This window comes from Salmo salar, chromosome 02, assembly GCF_965601325.2.
Source record: "Salmo salar chromosome 02, fSalSal1, whole genome shotgun sequence".
Taxonomy (NCBI): domain Eukaryota; kingdom Metazoa; phylum Chordata; class Actinopteri; order Salmoniformes; family Salmonidae; genus Salmo; species Salmo salar.
In genome coordinates this window covers 73582322-73602380 of record NC_138292.1, presented here as the reverse complement: position 1 = coordinate 73602380, position 20059 = coordinate 73582322, and the positions used below count along the sequence as shown (strand labels likewise).

The 20059-nt window shown below is 42.4% G+C and overlaps 1 protein-coding gene and 1 non-coding gene across 3 annotated transcripts; one reads left to right on the top strand and one right to left on the bottom strand.

Moving 5' to 3' along the window:
• Window positions 1-1625: 1625 nt before the first annotated feature.
• Window positions 1626-18127, top strand: LOC106591760 (protrudin). 2 transcript variants are annotated; one of them, XM_014182982.3, is made up of 13 exons: window positions 1626-1932; window positions 2715-2979; window positions 3717-3787; window positions 3915-4101; window positions 4246-4341; window positions 4757-4869; window positions 5330-5451; window positions 5637-5708; window positions 6108-6137; window positions 15032-15173; window positions 15310-15356; window positions 15678-15759; window positions 15962-18127. In XM_014182982.3, the coding sequence occupies exons 2-13, from the start codon at window positions 2720-2722 to the stop codon at window positions 16024-16026; spliced, it is 1287 nt and encodes a 428-aa protein (XP_014038457.1). In that variant the 5' UTR covers window positions 1626-1932; window positions 2715-2719; the 3' UTR covers window positions 16027-18127. The 2 variants fall into 2 exon arrangements, with proteins under 2 accessions (XP_014038457.1, XP_014038465.1); XM_014182990.3 differs by lacking the exon at window positions 6108-6137.
• On the bottom strand, window positions 2563-2638 carry trnaa-agc (transfer RNA alanine (anticodon AGC)). The gene has a single exon. It is a non-coding gene; the product is annotated as a tRNA-Ala (tRNA).
• Window positions 18128-20059: the final 1932 nt, after the last annotated feature.

Below are 20059 nucleotides of genomic sequence, written 5' to 3'. Positions count from 1 at the left end.
AGAAGCTGTTTTTCAGTCTCTCGGTCCCTGCTTTGATGCACCTGTACTGACCTCGCCTTCTGGATGATAGCGGGGTGAACAGGCAGTGGCTCGAGTGGTTGATGTCCTTGATGAACTTTTTGGCCTTCCTGTGACATCGGGTGCTGTAGGTGACCTGGAGAGCAGGTAATTTGCCCCCGGTAATGCGTTGGGCAGACCGCACCACCCTCTTGGAGAGCCTTGCGGTTGCGGGCAGCGCAGTTGCCGTACCAGGCGGTGATACATCCCGACAGGATGCTTTCAATTGTGCGTTGTAAAAGTTTCTGAGGGTTTTAGGTGACAAGCCAAATGTATTTAGCCTCCTGAGGTTGAAGAGGCTCTGTTGTGCCTTCTTCACCACACTGTCTGTGTGGGTGGTCCATTTCAGTTTGTCAGTGATGTGTACGCCAAGGAACAAGCCTGACTCCTCCCCTCTCTGGGCTCCAGGTGACAGGCCCATATTTTATTTTATTTTTATTTAGCTAGGCAAGGCAGTTAAGAATACATTCTTATTTTCAATGATGGCCTAGGAACAATGGGTTAACTGCCTTGTTCAGGGGCAGAACGACAGATTTTTACCTTGTCACCTCAGGGATTCAATCTTGCAACCTTTCAGTTACTAGTCCAACGCTCAACCACTAGGCTACCTGCCGCCCCAGGTAACCTAGTGGGAGGAAGTGCAGCTGCCAACACCAGACTTCCGAATGGATACATTAGCTAGGTAACATGGATAATTAAGATGTCTTATCTGCAGAATATGCTTATATGATTGAACTGTTGAATCTCTTGTTATTAGAATGTCTCCTTTCGGAGTCTGGCGTTGGCAGCTGCACTTCCTCCCTCATATGGGCCTCAAGTCATCTGGGGTCCAGAGAGGGGAGAAGTCAAGCTTGTCTGTCACATGTCCCTGATGCTATGCAGAATATCAGAAAGGGAATATGGCAAAGGAGGTCAGAAGGAAGCATTGTTTCCATATGTGAATGTGTCTTTACCTATTGCAACCCATGTGAAGGGATGGTGTGAGTAATGGCAACCAATCACTTGTCTCCACAATGTCTGTGCGTCAGTCACCCCCTCCTAGCAAGGTGGAACTAAGTAACAACAAATGTCCTTTTAAGTTGTTAGTACTGAACAAAACAACAAGTTCCTTGTATTTGGGGCCTAAAGTCTGGCACAGGATGTGTGGGGTTAGTGTCTGGAACCATTGTATGTCATCTCTGGTTGCACCTATCCTGACCTATCCTGAGATAGTATATAACCCAGAGGCTCACTCCACTCAGTGAGCACCCACTCCATTCATGTGTGTTTGGTGTGACATGCTCCCTTACTAATAAATTGTGAATAAAGGCATATCGTGATTGGTGATTGACCTTCTCTCTCCTCATTATTGATTAGAATTTCCACAACACTAGTCACTCTTTTTGTTAATACTATTATATTTTTCATTACATCGTTTTGGGTGAGTATTTTAGTAAAATATTTCAGTCAGAGAGAAATGACTGATGTAGCTCATAATTTCCCCCACAAATGGACCTCAGATTGACGTGATTTGACATTACGATATTTTCTTTAATCTACTCTCTCCCTCATCGGTTCGCTCTGCGTTCTATTAGCCAGTCGGATTTTATTGCGGAAGCGATTACTTTTCTCTCGCAGCTGGCAGGCAGGCAGGCTTATTTGCTTAAAACAAATACTTTCCCAAACATTTATAGAGCACAAAACATCGTCAACTCAATAAGCTCGACTTGAGAAGCGAATACAGTTGATTGACTTCATAACAAGAAGGCTGTGAAAACTGTCTAAACAGGCGTGTGTGACGCGTCTCTTCCTACATTCAGATCCTGTCGTGTTGACGATCAAGAATTGCTTTCATATTCGCTAACTACGGTTTTTGACACTTTCCCCGCTAGTCAGGTAATGTTGCATTTCTTGCCTTATTATTCATATATATTGATTGTTGCAAATATTACATGTTAATGTTATGTCAATCACTAGCTGGTTAGTTTAATTGGAGTTACAATTTCGCCAGGTGGCTACATGCGATTTGGATGACAGCTGTTGTTGTGTAACGTTAGACACTAACGTTAGAAAACTATGTGTGACAGCAATGTATTTTCATCAATATGTGATATAGAACCCATATTTAACAACGTAGTGTGGCCTAATGCAGTCATATTGTTTCATGACCCACCCAGTTCATGTCAGCAGTCACGTTTCTTAGTAGTATTAGAAGATAAATGATTAAATCGTCATTAGATCAGGTATTGTAGATTTACTTTGATCGTCCAGGCTCGTGTTTACTGTTGCCCCCTTCCTCTTTCCACTGATAGCTAGCTAGTGAGTGAGTGTTTGCACAGCGTAACATATTCAGGAAATGCTAGCTAGAGCAACAGACGGACTTGAAAATAAAATCTTATCTGGCTGCTCCTTGTGTCAGTGTCTCTCTCTGTGTTTACATTTCACATTTTAGTCATTTAGCAGACGCTCTTATCCAGAGCGACTTAGTGCATACATTAGTGCATATATTTCTTTTATCTTCCTTACTGGTCCCCCGTGGGAATCGAACCCATAACCCTGGCGTTGCTAACACCATGCTCTACCAACTGAGCCACACGGGACCATGTGTGTCTCACTCCCTTTATCTACCCCCTCTGTTTCTGTCCCCCTTTCTCCCACCCTCCCCTTCTCCCCTCTAGTCGGGATGAAGCCTGGAGTAGGGGCATGTCAGGACCCCTGTCAGGGTGGTCCGGGGGTGGGTGACAGGGGGGATGACACCCTGGTGCCTCTGCCCCCTAAAGACACCCCCGGCTCCCCCACGGGGTCACCCTCAGAGTTGGGAAGCCCCGGCCCCCGCCAGGTCGCGACCTTTGACCTGCTCAAGATGGTAGTGTCTTACAAGAGGATGGCCCTGTTTCTGGAGCCGCTCACTGACACATTGGAACTGGCCCGCTACCTACTGGGGTGAGAGGATACATTTACACACTGATCCAAGATCAGTTTTTAGTTTCTTCAATGATGATAACGGATAAGACTTGGGAGAGTAGACTGATTCACGCTACCTACTGGGCTAGTGAAGGGAGTAGGATGAGGTTTCCTATGGGCCTAGACACTGACCTGTCAGATTTGAGTTTCTTCACCCTAATTACCAGGGAGGGTATGCTGATCCTAGATCTGGGCTGTGGAGCTGGCACTCTACCTACTGGGCTAATGAACGGAGGGTAGACTGATCCTAGATCTGGGCTGTGGAGCTGGCACGCTACCTACTGGGCTAATGTAGGGAGGGTAGACTGATCCTAGATCTGAGCTGTGGAGCTGGCACGCTACCTACTGGGCTAATGTAGGGAGGGTAGACTGATCCTAGATCTGAGCTGTGGAGCTGGCACGCTACCTACTGGGCTAATGTAGGGAGGGTAGACTGATCCTAGATCTGGGCTGTGGAGCTGGTCTGCAGGTGAGGTTTTTGCTCCAGCCCTGCTCAGATGAGCGTAGTTGTAGATGCTTGCCATCTTATTTGGTTTACTGTATAGTCATGAGTCAGTGTGTGATTTGTACAGCTTGCTCCTTACTGGGGTGAGTCAGTGTTTACCCTAGACACTGATCGGAGGTCAGTTTTTAGTTCCTCCACCCTAATGGTTGAGGATAGGACTTGAGGACGCTAAACTGATCCTAGGTCAGTATGACTGTGTGGTGTATTACAGGTGGAGGATGCCTCTGTGCTCACTACTGGTCTGTCTACTGCTCAACATCCTCTTCCTCACTCTGAGTGAAGGTGAGCTAATGCTGGGTAATACACACACCACCACACACACTGATATATGAACTACTACCACATACAACTGTGTATAATAATGTGATGTATCTAAAATGTGACAGTCAGTTTCTCTCCTGCCCTCCAGTGGGGTGGTTCTCTGTGTGTGTTCTGGGGGTGTCTGCCCCGGCTGCCCTGGGTTACCTGCAGGACAGGTGTGGGGGCGGGGCGTCGGAGGCGGAGCAACAGAAGAGGCGGTGCCACGCGGTGCATCGTAAGGACCTGCAGAACGTTCAGCTCACCAGACAGGATGCCATGCTGGAAGTCAAGGACCTGTGAGTGAGTGAGTGAGTGTGTGTGTGTGTGTGTGAGTTTGGCCCTCCACTTTATAAAACCAAGTTAATTTATTTACTATACCTGTGTGTGCCTGTTTGCGTGCACGTGTGTGTGTGTGTGTCCGTGTGTGTCTGTGTCCACAGGTTAAAGCAGCTAGATGACCTGTTGTCTCATGCCTGCCTGTCTGCTGAGTCTGTCTACAATCTCCTGTACTGGGAGAGCCACTCTGAGTCCTCTAGGTCAGTAACACTGTGTGTGTGTGTGTGTGTGTGTGTGTGTGTACTTGGAGCCACTCTGAGTCCTCTAGGTCAGTAACACTGTGTGTGTGTACTTGGAGCCACTCTGAGTCCTCTAGGTCAGTAACACTGTCTGTGTGTGTACTTGGAGCCACTCTGAGTCCTCTAGGTCAGTAACACTGTGTGTGTGTGTGTACTTGGAGCCACTCTGAGTCCTCTAGGTCAGTAACACTGTGTGTGTGTGTGTGTGTCCTTGTTCTCCAGGACAGTAACTCAGCCACTCTACATTCACCATAGATATCATCACACACCTTATCTGTACTTACAAAGCGCCCGACAGACTGGTTAGGGTTGTTTGTGTGTGCCTGAGTGTGTCTTTCTCCCCCGTCTCTCTCCGTCTCTCTTCTCTGTCTCTCAGGTTCTATGGTGGCCTGTTAGCTGTGTTGATGCTGCTGTATTCTGTTCCTGTGGGCTGGGTGCTGGCATGTCTCACTACTGCCCTCTTCCTGTGGAACAGAGACTTCTGCAGGGGTCAGTGCATACACATACAGTAACAGTCAAAAGTTTGGACACACCTACTCATTCAATGGTTTTTCTTTATTTTTTGTACTATTTTCTACATTGTAGAGTAATAGTGAAGACATCAAAACTATGAAATAACACATATGGAATCATTCTTCAAAGTAGCCACCCTTTGCCTTGATGACAGCTTTGCACACTCTTGGCATTTTTGAAGAATCTAAAATCTAAAATATATTTAGATTTGTTTATCACTTTTTTGGTTACTACATGATTCCACATGTGGTATTTCATAGTTTTGATGTCTTCACTATTATTCTACCATGTAGAAAATAGTAAAAATAAAGAAAAACCCTGGAATGAGTAGGTGTGTCCAAACTTTTGACTGGTACTGTACATGCAGACACACACACACTAAAGTGTTGGTTCTGTGTTCTAACAGCCTGGTTCCACTCTCCCTCTGTGTGTGTAGTTGTGTTGGACCTAAGGGAGGTGGTCCATTCTGGCCAGAACCCATCCTCAGAAGGAGAGATGGACCACACAGAACCGAACCACGGCAGCCTGGACAGGACTCCCACTGCTACCAGCTTGGAGGTATGGAGAGAGAGAGAGAAACAGGGGTAAGGAGGGAGAGGGAGAGAGAGAGAGGAAGGGGTGGATGTATATGTTGAGTGTGTATATTTGAATTAATGGTGTACATTAAAACATTACAGATCAATGTTATGCAATAATCCTCTTATGTAACTTACATGTATATCATTATTGTGTGTGGTGTGTAGGACCTGTCCCCGGGCAGCGTAGAGGAGGCTGAGGAGGCAGAGCCTGATGATGAGTTCAAAGATGCCATCGAGGTAAAAACTAAATCAACCGTTATCTCGGCTTTATTCCTTCATGTCTTGTTATCTGAATGGTTTTTCATCCTGACCTCTCTTTTTGGCCAGGTCTTAGGCCATGTATTTTTGATTTGATATAACTTTATTGGCAATTGCACCACTCTCACTCCGGCCCTGTTTGAACACTGCTTCCATTCCTTCCACTAAGTCTTCACAGATCTAACATGGTAGGATGGAAGAAACCAAGGAATCCACTAGGCCTACCTTCCTTTGACCTATCCATGTCATTGTCAAATCAGAAGGAAAAAGATTGTGTTGGAACACAGCTTCTTATCCTTCTTCCTTCTGTCGCTGGCTGACAACTTCCTGTCCTGATGATTCATTTCCTTTTCTGTTTCTACCTCCCTCCCCTCTCAGTTGACTCAGGAGCCCCTTATCTCCCTGCAGGTGAGTGGCTCCCCCTGTCTGTCGGGCTGTGGTATTACAGCATTAGAAACAGGACACATTAACAATTGCGACAAATGTTTGTTTTTGATAAATTATTAATGATAAAGTTCTGTGACAGTTCAACTACTCAGCCCAGTTACTAAGGGTGTGTGTGTGTGTGTGTGTGTGTTTGTTACAAGCATTTCGCTACACTTGCATTAACATCTGCTAAATATGTGTATGTGACCAATAAATTGTGATTTGAATTGAATATTTAGGACTATCTCAGACAGTTCAGTGTTACACGACATCATGACCGAGGTCAAAGACCTGTAAGTGTGTGTGTGTGTGTGTGTGTGTATTGCAGTGGTGTGTGTTGCACAGGAGCTACACGAGGACGTGGAGAGAACCCTAGATTTTATTACCTGCAACACTGGAAGTGTAACGTTTTGCTGGCATGAGCAGAGCTCAAACCACTTCATCATATTGTTCAGTGGTGTGAGCTGCACGTTCAAACCTAGACAATAGAAATAGACCACCAGGTTTCATTGAAGTGAATAGGAGCGTCTCGTGCTCTGCAAACGTTATGCATCTAGTGTAGCTGGCCAGTTCAATATTACTATCTCAGACAGCACAGTGTGTGTGTTTCTGGGGTGTTTGTGTTAGATAGATACGGTGTGTTTGTGTTAAAAATTGGTGTGTTTGTGTTAGATAGATATGAGGGTGTGTGTGTGTGTGTGTGTAATCTGCTCCTGTGTGTGTTCCTCTCCATCCTAACAAGGAGACTCCCTTGGCTTTAGTGTTAAGTCTCACCCTTACCCTGTTTGTGGTGGAGGGGGGTGTATAGGGTACACACCTCGGTTGGGTCCTGTCTGCATGGGTAGTGGAATGTCTATACACCTTAGTGCTGTTACCATCACTGGTTATGTTACCATTATGACATCAGGACTGTAACTTGACATCTATACCACTGTCATTACATATACCACTAATGTCATTACATATACCACTAATGTCATTACATATACCACTAATGTCATTACATATACCACTAATGTCATTACATATACCACTAATGTCATTACATATACCACTAATGTCATTACATATACCACTAATGTCATTACATATACCACTAATATCATTACATATAGCACTAATGTCATTACATATACCACTAATATCATTACATATACCACTAATATCATTATATATACCACTAATGTCATTATATATACCACTAATGTCATTATATATACCACTAATGTCATTATATATATATATATACCACTAATGTCATTATATATATATATATATATACCACTAATGTCATTATATATATATATATACCACTAATGTCATTATATATATATATATATACCACTAATGTCATTATATATATATATACCACTAATGTCATTACATATAGCACTAATGTCATTATATATAGCACTCATATCATTATATATATACCACTAATGTCATTATATATATACCACTGTCATTATTATACACTGCTCAAAAAAATAAAGGGAACACTTAAACAACACAATGTAACTCCAAGTCAATCACACTTCTGTGAAATCAAACTGCCCACTTAGGAAGCAACACTGATTGACAATATATTTCACATGCTGTTGTGCAAATGGAATAGACAACATGTGGAAATTATAGGCAATTAGCAAGACACCCCCAATAAAGGAGTGGTTCTGCAGGTGGTGACCAAAGACCACTTCTCAGTTCCTATGCTTCCTGGCTGATGTTTTGGTCACTTTTGAATGCTGGCGGTGCTTTCACTCTAGTGGTAGCATGAGACGGAGTCTACAACCCACACAAGTGGCTCAGGTAGTGCAGCTCATCCAGGATGGCACATCAATGCGAGCTGTGGCAAGAAGGTTTGCTGTGTCTGTCAGCGTAGTGTCCAGAGCATGGAGGCGCTACCAGGAGACAGGCCAGTACATCAGGAGACGTGGAGGAGGCCGTAGGTGGGCAACAACCCAGCAGCAGGACTGCTACCTCCGCCTTTGTGCAAGGAGGAGCAAAAGGAGCACTACCAGAGCCCTGCAAAATGACCTCCAGCAGGCCACAAATGTGCATGTGTCTGCTCAAACGGTCAGAAACAGACTCCATGAGGGTGGTATGAGGGCCCGACGTCCACAGGTGGGGGTTGTGCTTACAGCCCAACACCGTGCAGGACGTTTGGCATTTGCCAGATAACACCAAGATTGGCAAATTCGCCACTGGCGCCCTGTGCTCTTCACAGATGAAAGCAGGTTCACACTGAGCACATGTGACAGACGTGACAGAGTCTGGAGACGCCGTGGAGAACGTTCTGCTGCCTGCAACATCCTCCAGCATGATCGGTTTGGCGGTGGGTCAGTCATGGTGTGGGGTGGCATTTCTTTGGGGGGGCCGCACAGCCCTCCATGTGCTCGCCAGAGGTAGCCTGACTGCCATTAGGTACCGAGATGAGATCCTCAGACCCCTTGTGAGACCATATGCTGGTGCGGTTGGCCCTGGGTTCCTCCTAATGCAAGACAATGCTAGACCTCATGTGTCTGGAGTGTGTCAGCAGTTCCTGCAAGAGGAAGGCATTGATGCTATGGACTGGCCCGCCCGTTCCCCAGACCTGAATCCAATTGAGCACATCTGGGACATCATGTCTCGCTCCATCCACCAACGCCATGTTGCACCACAGACTGTCCAGGAGTTGGCGGATGCTTTAGTCCAGGTCTGGGACGAGATCCCTCAGGAGACCATCCGCCACCTCATCAGAAGCATGCCCAGGTGTTGTAGGGAGGTCATACAGGCACGTGGAGGCCACACACACTACTGAGCCTCATTTTGACTTGTTTTAAGGACATTACATCAAAGTTGGATCAGCCTGTAGTGTGGTTTTCCACTTTAATTTTGTGTGACTCCAAATCCAGACCTCCATGGGTTGATAAATTTGATTTCCATTGATTATTTTTGTGTGATTTTGTTGTCAGCACATTCAACTATGTAAAGAAAAAAGTATTTAATAAGATTATTTCATTCATTCAGATCTAGGATGTGTTATTTTAGTGTTACCTTTATTTTTTTGAGCAGTGTATATACCACTAATGTCATTACATGTACCACTAATGTCATTACATGTACCACTAATGTCATTACATATACCACTAATGTCATTACATATAGCACTAATGTCATTACATATAGCACTAATGTCATTACATATAGCACTAATATCATTACATATAGCACTAATGTCATATACTACTAATATCATTACATATAGCACTAATATCATTACATATACCACTGTCATTATATATATATACCCCAAATGCCATTATATATATATATATATATATACCACTAATGCCATTATATATATATATACCACTAATGCCATTATATATACCACTAATGCCATTATATATAGCACTAATGTAATTATATATAGCACTAATGTCATTATATATACCACTAATATCCTTATATATACCACTATTATCATTACATATACCACTAATGTCATTATATATGCCATTATATATATACCACTAATGCCATTATATATATACCACTGTCATTATATACTACTGTCATTACATATACCACTAATGCCATTATATATACCACTAATGTGATTTACATATAGCAGTAATGTCATTATATATATATATATATATATAGCACTAATGACATTACATATACTACTAATATCATTACATATAGCACTCATTACATATACCACTATCATTACATATACCACTAATGTCATTATATATACCACTAATGTCATTATATATACCACTAATGTCATTATATATACCACTAATGTCATTACATATAGCACTAATATCATTATATATATATATATACCACTGTCATTACATATACTACTAATATCATTACATATACCACTAATGCCATATATATATATATATACCGCTGTCATTACATATACCACTGTTATTATATATATAACTTATATATATATACCACTGTCATTACATATACTACTAATATCATTACATATAGCACTAATATCATTATATATACTACTAATATCATTACATATACCACTGTCATTATATATATATACCACTAATGTCATTATATATATATACCACTAATGTCATTATGTATACCACTGTCATTGTGTATAGCACTAATGTCATTGTGTATAGCACTGTCATTGTGTATAGCACTAATGTCATATATACTACTAATATCATTACATATACTACTAATATCATTACATATACCACTAATGTCATTATATATAGCACTAATATCATTATATATACTAATGTCATTACATATACCACTAATGTCATTATATATACTACTAATATCATTATGTATAGCACTAATATCATTACGTATAGCACTAATGTCATTATGTATAGCACTGTCATATTATATATATATATTATATACCACTAATGTCATTATATATAGCACTAATGTCATATATAATGATATATATAGCACTGTCATTATATATAAATCATTATATACAGTTTATGTCGGAAGTTTACATACACTTAGGTTGGCGTTATTAAAACTCGTTTTTCAACCACTCCACAAATTTCTTGTTAACAAACTATACTTTTGGCAAGTCGGTTAGGACATCTACTTTGTGCGTGACACAAGTCATTTTTCCAACAATTGTATACAGACAGATTATTTCACTTATAATTCACTGTATCACAATTCGAGTGGGTCAGAAGTTTACATACACTAATTTGACTGTGCCTTTAAACAGCTTGGAAAATTCCAGAAAATGATGTCATGGCTTTCTAAGCTTCTGATAGGCTAATTGACATCATTTGAGTCAATTGGAGGTGTATCTGTGATATATTTCAAGGACTACCTTCAAACTCAGTGCCTCTTTGCTTGACATCATGGGAAAATGAAAAGAAATCAGCCAAGACCTCAGAATTTTTTTTTTGTAGACCTCCACAAGTCTGGTTCATCCTTGGGAGCAATTTCCAAATGCTTGAAGGTACCACGTTCATCTGTACAAACAATATTACGCAAGTATAAACACCATGGGACCACGCAGCCATCATACTGCTCAGGAAGGAGACACATTCTGTCTCCTAGAGATGAACGTACTTTGGTGAGAAAAGTGCAAATTCAATCCCAGAACAACAGCAAAGGACTTTATGAAGATGCTGGAGGAACACAGGTACAAAGTATCTATATCCACAGTAAATTGAGTCCTATATCGACATAACCTGAAAGCCCGCTCAGCAAGGAAGAAGCCACTGCTCCAAAACCACCATTAAAAAAGCCAGACTACGGTTTGCAACTGCACATGGGGACAAAGATTGTACTTTTTGGAGAAATGTCCTCTGGTCTGATGAAACAGTAATAGAACTGTTTGGCCATAATGACCATCGTTATGTTTGGAGGAAAAAGGGGCAGGCTTGCAAGCCGAAGAACACCATCCCAACTGTGAAGCACGGGGGTGGCAGCATCATGTTGTGGGGGTGCTTTGCTGCAGGAGGGACTGGTGCACTTCACAAAATAGATGGTGTCATGAGGAAGGAAAATTATGTGGATATATTGAAGCAACATCTCAAGACATCAGTCAGGAAGTTAAAGTTTGGTCACAAATGGGTCTTCCAAATGAACAATGACCCCAATCATACTTCCAAAGTTCAGGCAAAATGGCTTAAGGACAACAAAGTAAAGGTATTGGAGTGGCCATCACAAAGGCCTGACCTCAATCCTATAGAAAATTTGTGAGCACAACTGAAAAACTGTGTCCGAGCAAGGAGGCCTACAAAACTGACTCAGTGTTACACCAGCTCTGTCAGCAAGAATGGGCCAAAATTCACCCAACTTATTGTGGGAAGCTTGTGGAAGGCTACTCGAAACATTTGACCCAAGTTAAACAATTTAAAGGCAATGCTAGCAAATACTAATTGAGTGTATGTAAACTACTGACCCAATGGGAACGTGATGAAAGAAATAAAAGCTGAAATAATTCTCTACTATTATTCTGACATTTCACATTCTTAAAATAAAGTGGTGATCCCAACTGACGTAAAACAGGGAATTTTTACTAGGGTTAAATGTCAGGAATTGTGAAAAACTGAGTTTAAATGTATTTTGCTAAGGTGTATGTAAACTTCTGACTTCAACTTTATATAGCACTAATATCATATATATAATCTATATAGCACTAATGTCATTATATATAGCACTAATGTCATTATATATAGCACTAATGTCATTATATATATAACACTAATGTCAATACATATACCGCTAATGTCATTATATATAGCACTGTCAATACATATACCGCTAATGTCATTATATATACCGCTGTCATTACATATACCACTGTCATTATATATATATATATATATATATATATATATATATATATATATATATATATATATATATATATATATATATACCACTGTCATTATATATACCACTGTCATTACATATACCACTAATGTCATGATATATAGCGCTAATATCATAGCACATATAGCCAGGTTTTCCAGTATTCTTGGTTCAAAGAGTCCTGGATTTCCTGCTTATTACCCCCTGATTCTGCAAATCTTTTAACCAGGATTTTTGGGAAAGTTACTGGAATTTTGCAAACCTTTTTAAAGCACTAATCATCATTCATACAATAGGCCTCATTCTCAATGTAGTCTGGGCGTCTCTGCATTATTCCAGCAAACCATTGGATGAGCATGCTCTGAGTTGGTCACTGCACCTAAGTACACACACAAGGGTGGTGTTGTAATGTGTGTGTATTGTATTGTGTGACGTGTTTCTAGCATGGTTGTGCACTTCACTGTAAGGATGCAAATAGGACACATCCATCTCATGCTACATAGGGCTCTGGTCAAAAATAGTGCACTAAGACTAGGTTATAGGGGCTAGAGTGTGAAAGTAGTGCACTATATTATATTTACATGTATTTATTTAACTAGGCAAGTCAGTTAAGAACAAATATTTATTTACAATGACTGCCCGGTCGACGCTGGGCCAATTGTGCGCCGCCCTATGGGATTCCCAATCACGGCCGGATGTGACACAGCCTGGATTCGAACGAGGGACTGTAGTGACGCATGCCTCTTGCACTGAGATGCAATGCCTTAGACCGTAGTGAACTATATTTTAGGGACTAGGGTCTAAAGTAGTACACTATTATAGGGACTAGGGTCTAAAGTAGGGCACTATATTTTATTGGGACTAGGGTATAAAGTAGGGCACTATATTTAGGAACTAGGGTATAAAGTGTGGTGGTTAATTTCTTTAATATCAAATGCGGAGAGACAAACATCACACAAGTCAGAGTTATACTTGAACTAAATCTTTATTCACTTATTAATAAGGGAGCAGGTCAATACAACGCACACACATAAAGTGAATCGATTGAGTGCTCTACAATAATGATGGCTGGTCGACCAATCACCCTCAGATGATTCGTTGAGAGCCCCGAGACAAAAGTACAAAGGTATTTTATTGCCAAGATACACCCCTTTCAACCTACATGACGAACAACAGATGTATAGAATGGGTCACAAGGTTAGGATTTGTATGAAAGATACTTATAATTCACAGCAGATGATATCTGCTATAAAAACAGTTCACATTGTGTAGAGACCAGGGTCTGGCCCTGGGGTCATCTCTCATTGTGTAGAGACCAGGGTCTGGCCCTGGGGTCATCTCTCATTGTGTAGAGACCAGGGTCTGGCCCTGGGGTCATCTAGCATTGTGTAGAGACCAGGGTCTGGCCCTGGGGTCATCTCTCATTGTGTAGAGACCAGGGTCTGGCCCTGGGGTCATCTCTCATTGTGTAGAGACCAGGGTCTGGCCCTGGGGTCATCTCTCATTGGTACCCTATAGAACAGAAACATGAACTCATCCTCTGGAATGCGGTCTCTTTAGGTTTTATCACCCAAAAGACATCGTAAATCTCCTGTCAGTGTTAAATCTCCCAGAGGGCCACTTTCAGTTCACACAGACACAATATTATAAGAACTCTCTATTCTGTTGAATAAAACAACTATTTGATGCAATTACGGTATTTTAACAATCTTGCAATTTTGCTTTCACAAAAGTAGTGCACTATATTTTATGGACTAGGGTATAAAGTAGTGCACTATATTATAGGGACTAGGGTATAAAGTAGTGCGCTATATTATTTGGAAATAGGGTGTGATTGCGACTGTTTTTGAATACAGTTGAGGTCTTTTGCTGATTGGCTGCCAGCCCATTTACGGAGACAGGTGCAATGCCGTCTGAGGGCGGAGCTTAAGGTGCCACGCCCCCTCCCAATACGTTCCTCACCTGAGGTGTACCAAAAGGGTTACTAGCCCTCATCTTTCAGGGCAATATATAGGCACAGATCTAGGATCAGCTTAGCCTCATCTAACACTAACCTTAACCATAAGGGTGTGAACTGTACAACTGATCTGGAGCATGTCTGGTAGCACGTTTCAAACTCATTCTACAGAGGTCCCAGTCCGCAGGCTTTCACTCCTTCCTTTGACTTGATTGATGAATTGAGCTCATTGGTTAGTTAGGAACTGGCCTCACCTGGTTGTGTAGGTCTTAATTGGACAGGAAAACCCACAAAACCATCAGACTCTGGGCCCTCCATGGAAGGAGTTGGACACCCCTGCCTTGGAGGATGACGTGTATGGTTTTGTGTTAGTGGGGTTTTGCTGCCTGTGTGCTCTCGACTCCCTCTGCTGTTGACGTTGAGAAACACATCCACCTAAACCATGGAAGAGAGGGGTTGGTGTTGGAGGAGTAGGGAGCAGGGTTTGGGGTTTAGGGGCTATGGTTTGTAGTTCCCACAAAGCTGCTGCCTTTAACTGCTCTTTAGTAACTTAAACCTTCTCTCCCCCCCCCATTCTGCCCCCCCCCCACAGGAGGATGATGACGTTACTTCAGATTTGGACACCATCTCCATCACCTCAGACAACGGTCTGCTGAGCCGCAATGAGCCAATCCGCAGTAAGGTGTCCAAACTGACGGAGAAGCTACGAAAACGCTACCCCACCAACAACACAGGTCAGTCAACCCTTCATCCCTCTTCTTCTTCCTCACCTCAGTCCTACTTAAGAGGTGGGTTTAGTATCTAGTCTTCAGATAGAAATTAAATATCCATCCCCTCTCTCTCCCCCCTTCCTGCTCTCTCATCCCAAAGGTAACTGTTCTAGCTGCAGTGCAGTCTTCTCAGTGGTGAAGAGAAGGGTAAGAGCTTTAAACCACCAATAAATACAATCATAAGTAATACTGTAGGTTCTTTAATAACTCTGTGTGGAACCTGGTGTGGGTCCCAAATGGCATCCTATTCCCTATATAATCTACCACTTTAGAACAGAGTCCTACGGGCCCTGGTCACAAGTAGTGAACTATGTAGGGAATAGGACAGGGTTGGGGTTAGAGTTTCACTTTACTTCCTGAATTCACCCACTTCATTTCAAATTGGCCCCAACCCTGGAATAGGGTTCAGTTTGGGACATAACAATGATGATGATGTCATTGTGACCTCTGTGACCTCTGCTGTTTCAGCGGAGCTGTAGTAACTGTGGCAACAGCTTCTGCTCCAGATGCTGCTCATACAAGGTCCTCAAGGCCTGCATGGGTGTCACAGGTGAGAGAGAAACACACACACACACACAACATGCTATTATGGCATTTCTATACTGAAATTATGAAATTATAAATAAGGTCTCCCTGAAGACATCAGTTGATTTAAAAACAAATTTCTAACTCTTCTATTTTACACCTTCTCTCATTCCCCATCTCTCTGCCTCCCCCTTTTCTCATGTAATGTCTCTTTACCTCCCTCCCAGCTCCAGATGCCCAGAGAGAGACAGTGTTTGTTTGTGCTGTCTGCAACTCCACCCTCAGCAAGTGAGAAATGACTACCCCTCCTACCCACTCATGGAGACCCAGGGAGGGTACTGCCCCTCCTACCCAGGATTCAAAGCTCCTTGGCTGGGTAGAGCCCGCGGCAGATCAGCCTCTACCCCCCCTGGTGGTGGTTCAAAACCCCAGGTTGTCTGGTTCTCTGGCTCCAGCCCAGGTGACCAGGGTTATTAAGATGAATCAGTCCCAAATGGCAACCTATTCCCTATAAATTACACTGCTTTTGCCCAGAGCCCTATTGGATTCCCTATGGGCCCTGGTCTACAGTAGTGGACTATATAGGGAATAGGGTCATTTTGGATGCTACCCCAGACTCCCATCAGCTTGTGTTGCATTGAGATTTATCCTGTACTGTCATGGAGGTCCTGAGAATGCTGTGTGTGTGTGTGTGTGTGTGTGTGTGTGTGTGTGTGTGTGTGTGTGTGTGTGTGTGTGTGTGTGTGTGTGTGTGTGTGTGTGTGTGGTGTGTGTGTGTGTGTGTGTGTGTGTGTTGGATTGTATAAGATATGCTATAGATTGACCCTGTTATAACTTATCCATTCTGTAATGGTTTTATATGTTGGTCCTAATGTTAATTTAATGGATGTAAAGACAGGATGCTAAAGACTATACCTTTGTCCTAAATGGCATACCCTAATCTCTATGGAGCATAACCTAAACCCATGGAGTGATTTCCAGAGGTGATCCCAGAGCTGTGTTCAAATACTCATACTAACTGTACTATTTGTGACGTAAATTGAGTATGTAGTATACTTATTGGTCATGGTATGGATATAGTATGCCAAAAGTTCCTGGATGTCGTACTAAATTCACCAAAATACGAAGTATACAAGCAGTGGACACTATTTCTGTGCTTTTAGGGCCCATAATGCAATTATTCAGAAAATGTTGAGCAATGTAATAAAGTAATGACTTTTCAAATAAGTTAAACATTATGTTGGCTGACAATTTATTAGCTACGCTGTCCTTACGAACCGCAGCATGTCATTCAGCAGTATGTACCGGTCTGTTAGCTAGCTACCTAACGTTAGTTGGCTACTAATACATTATATTATAATATTATATATATTAACTATCTAGCTAACTACCCAATGTTTATTGACTTGATTATTCACATCATTCTTAGCTAAGTGGTAGAGTCGTCGTGTGTTCTCAATGGACATTGTTCATTCTGGCTATCTACTCTGATTTCAGAGCATCTCTCATCTGTGTGCCAGTGCACAGAATAGCTGAATAAAACGCGTTGAATATGGCCGGTGTCAGTAAGCGTTGGCAAAAAAATAAAGCGTAATTCAATTGTTGCCTGCAGCACAGTTAGTCACCAACACTCAGCATAACATGAAAACTGCCTAGCCAGCTCTGCTAGGGTGAGTAAAATGGTCAGAGTGAGGTTCTCTCATTTGTGTCTGGAAGTAGCTAGCCAGTTAGCTTGGGTGCTTGACTGCCGTTGTGAGGACAGAACGCTCGGATCAACCCTATTCCTTGGCCAGAGCGTCTAGTGTGGGCTCCGAGACCGAAACGCTCTGGAATTACAATCTGACAACGCTCTGGATTTACGAATGCCCAGAGCGCATTCTGAGCGCTCTCTTGCACTCCATGGGTGAATTTACGGACACAGCCGAAATCGTAAAATGTCTAGCTAGTAATTTGTTATGCTGACAAGCTAGCAAGAGGTTGCATAGCAACAGCATAAACTTCTGCTAGACAGGCGAAGTGCTAGTACACTCAACTGAAGGGATACCCTTCGTTTACAGTATTCTAAAATGAACTAATAGTATGTAGTTTATACTCATTAAGTATGTAGTTACAGTATTCTAAAATGAACTAATAGTATATAGTATATACTCATTAAGTATGAGGTATACAGGATGTTGGTATGGGTATTTGAACACAGCACAGGTTTTAGATTGACACATAAGAATGTACATGTTACACTTTTACCATTGTAATCACCTATATTCAATCCACTGAAAGTTTATATTTATCCAATGTAATAATTCATTCATTTGATTGATTATCTTGACAGAATGGAGGAGTTTGTTTACTCTTCATTGCTTCAATAAACTGTGATTTTGAATGTTTGAAATTAACTTATGGTGTATTTTTCCTGCCTTTTTTCAGCCTAGTTGTAGAGAGCTCTGTTAAAAAAAATAAAACATTTAAAAAGAGAGTGTGCCCTGCAGGTTTGGTGCAGGGCACCGTAGACTTAGGTAGACATTGTATCTGTCCCATTATGGCGTCTGTGAGAGCTAAGCAGCGCCATAGAGGTCATCTCCATTTTGAAGTAGTCCATTCTTCATCTACTACTTCTATGAGTTGGTAAACAAACTGAAAGGGTGCACACTGCCACTTGCATTGTGTTGTTTGAACAGATATAAAGCCATGGTTGGTGATTTACTGCCACCTGCAGTTATGGAGTGCTTGCTCAGGAGTATAATTCATTGGCTGATCCATTGTGGTGACCTGGATGGACTCGTGATCCTTCCTTAACCCATAGGAAGTCACATCCAGTTGACTACTTCAGAATGGTCCTCAATGGCGCTGCCCATGGTAAAACAGGCTTTTGGGCACTAGAGTCCTCTATCTAACTCTATGGTCACTACTCAACCCAAATCCACCACATGCTAGAAGGCTCCAGGTTCCACTCCTCACAACCCAAATCCACCACATGCCAGAAGGCTCCAGGTTCCTCTCCTCACAACCCAAATCCACCACATGACAGAAGGCTCCAGGTTCCTCTCCAATCCTCTCCTCACAACCCAAATCCACCACATGCCAGAAGGCTCCAGGTTCCTCTCCTCACAACCCAAATCCACCACATGCCAGAAGCTCCAGGTTCCTCTCCAATCCTCTCCTCACAACCCAGGGTGGATCTCAATAGTCTGAAGTAGCTTCCTTACATTCCTTGTCTCCTTTCCTTACTTTGTTGTCTTCCTTACTTTAACCTGTCTTCCTCCATATTGTTTCCACATTTCCTATCTCCTAAAGTCAGTTTGTATTACCAGAAGGAAAGGAAACAAGGAGAGGAATGTACAGTCGTAGCCAAAAGTTTTGAGAATGACACAAATATTAATTTTCACAAAGTCTGCTGCCTCAGTTTGTATGATGGCAATTGGCATATACTCCAGAATGTTATGAAGAGTGATCAGATGAATTGCAATTAATTGCAAAGTCCCTCTTTGTCATGTACATGAACTGAATCCCCCCAAAACATTTCCACTGCATTTCAGCCCTGCCACAAAAGGACCAGCTGACATGTCAGTGATTCTCTCGTTAACACAGGTGTGAGTGTTGACGAGGACAAGGCTGGAGATCACTCTGTCATGCTGATTGAGTTCGAATGACAGACTGGAAGCTTCAAAAGGAGGGTGGTTCTTGGAATCATTATTCTTCCTCTGTCAACCATGGGTACCTGCAAGGAAACACGTGCCGTCATCATTGCTTTGCACAAAAAGGGCTTCACAGGCAAGGATATTGCTGCCAGTAAGATTGCAGCTAAATCAACCATTTATTGGATCATCAAGAACTTCAAGGAGAGCGGTTCAATTGTTGTGAAGAAGGCTTCAGGGCGCCCAAGAAAGTCCAGCAAGCGCTAGGACCATCTCCTAAAGTTGATTCAGCTGTGGGATCGGGGCACCACCAGTACAGAGCTTGCTCAGGAATGGCAGCAGGCAGGTGTGAGTGCATCTGCACACACAGTGAGGCAAAGACTTTTGGAGGATGGCCTGGTGTCAAGAAGGGCAGCAAAGAAGCCACTTCTCTCCAGGAAAAACATCAGGGACAGACTGATATTCTGCAAAAGGTACAGGGATTAGACTGCTGAGGACTGGGGTAAAGTCATTTTCTCTGATGAATCCCCTTTCCGATTGTTTGGGGCATCCGGAAAAAAGCTTGTCCGGAGAAGACAAGGTGAGCGCTACCATCAGTCCTGTGTCATGCCAACAGTAAAGCATCCTGAGACTATTCATGTGTGTGGTTGCTTCTCAGCCAAGGGAGTGGGCTCACTCACAATTTTGCCTAAG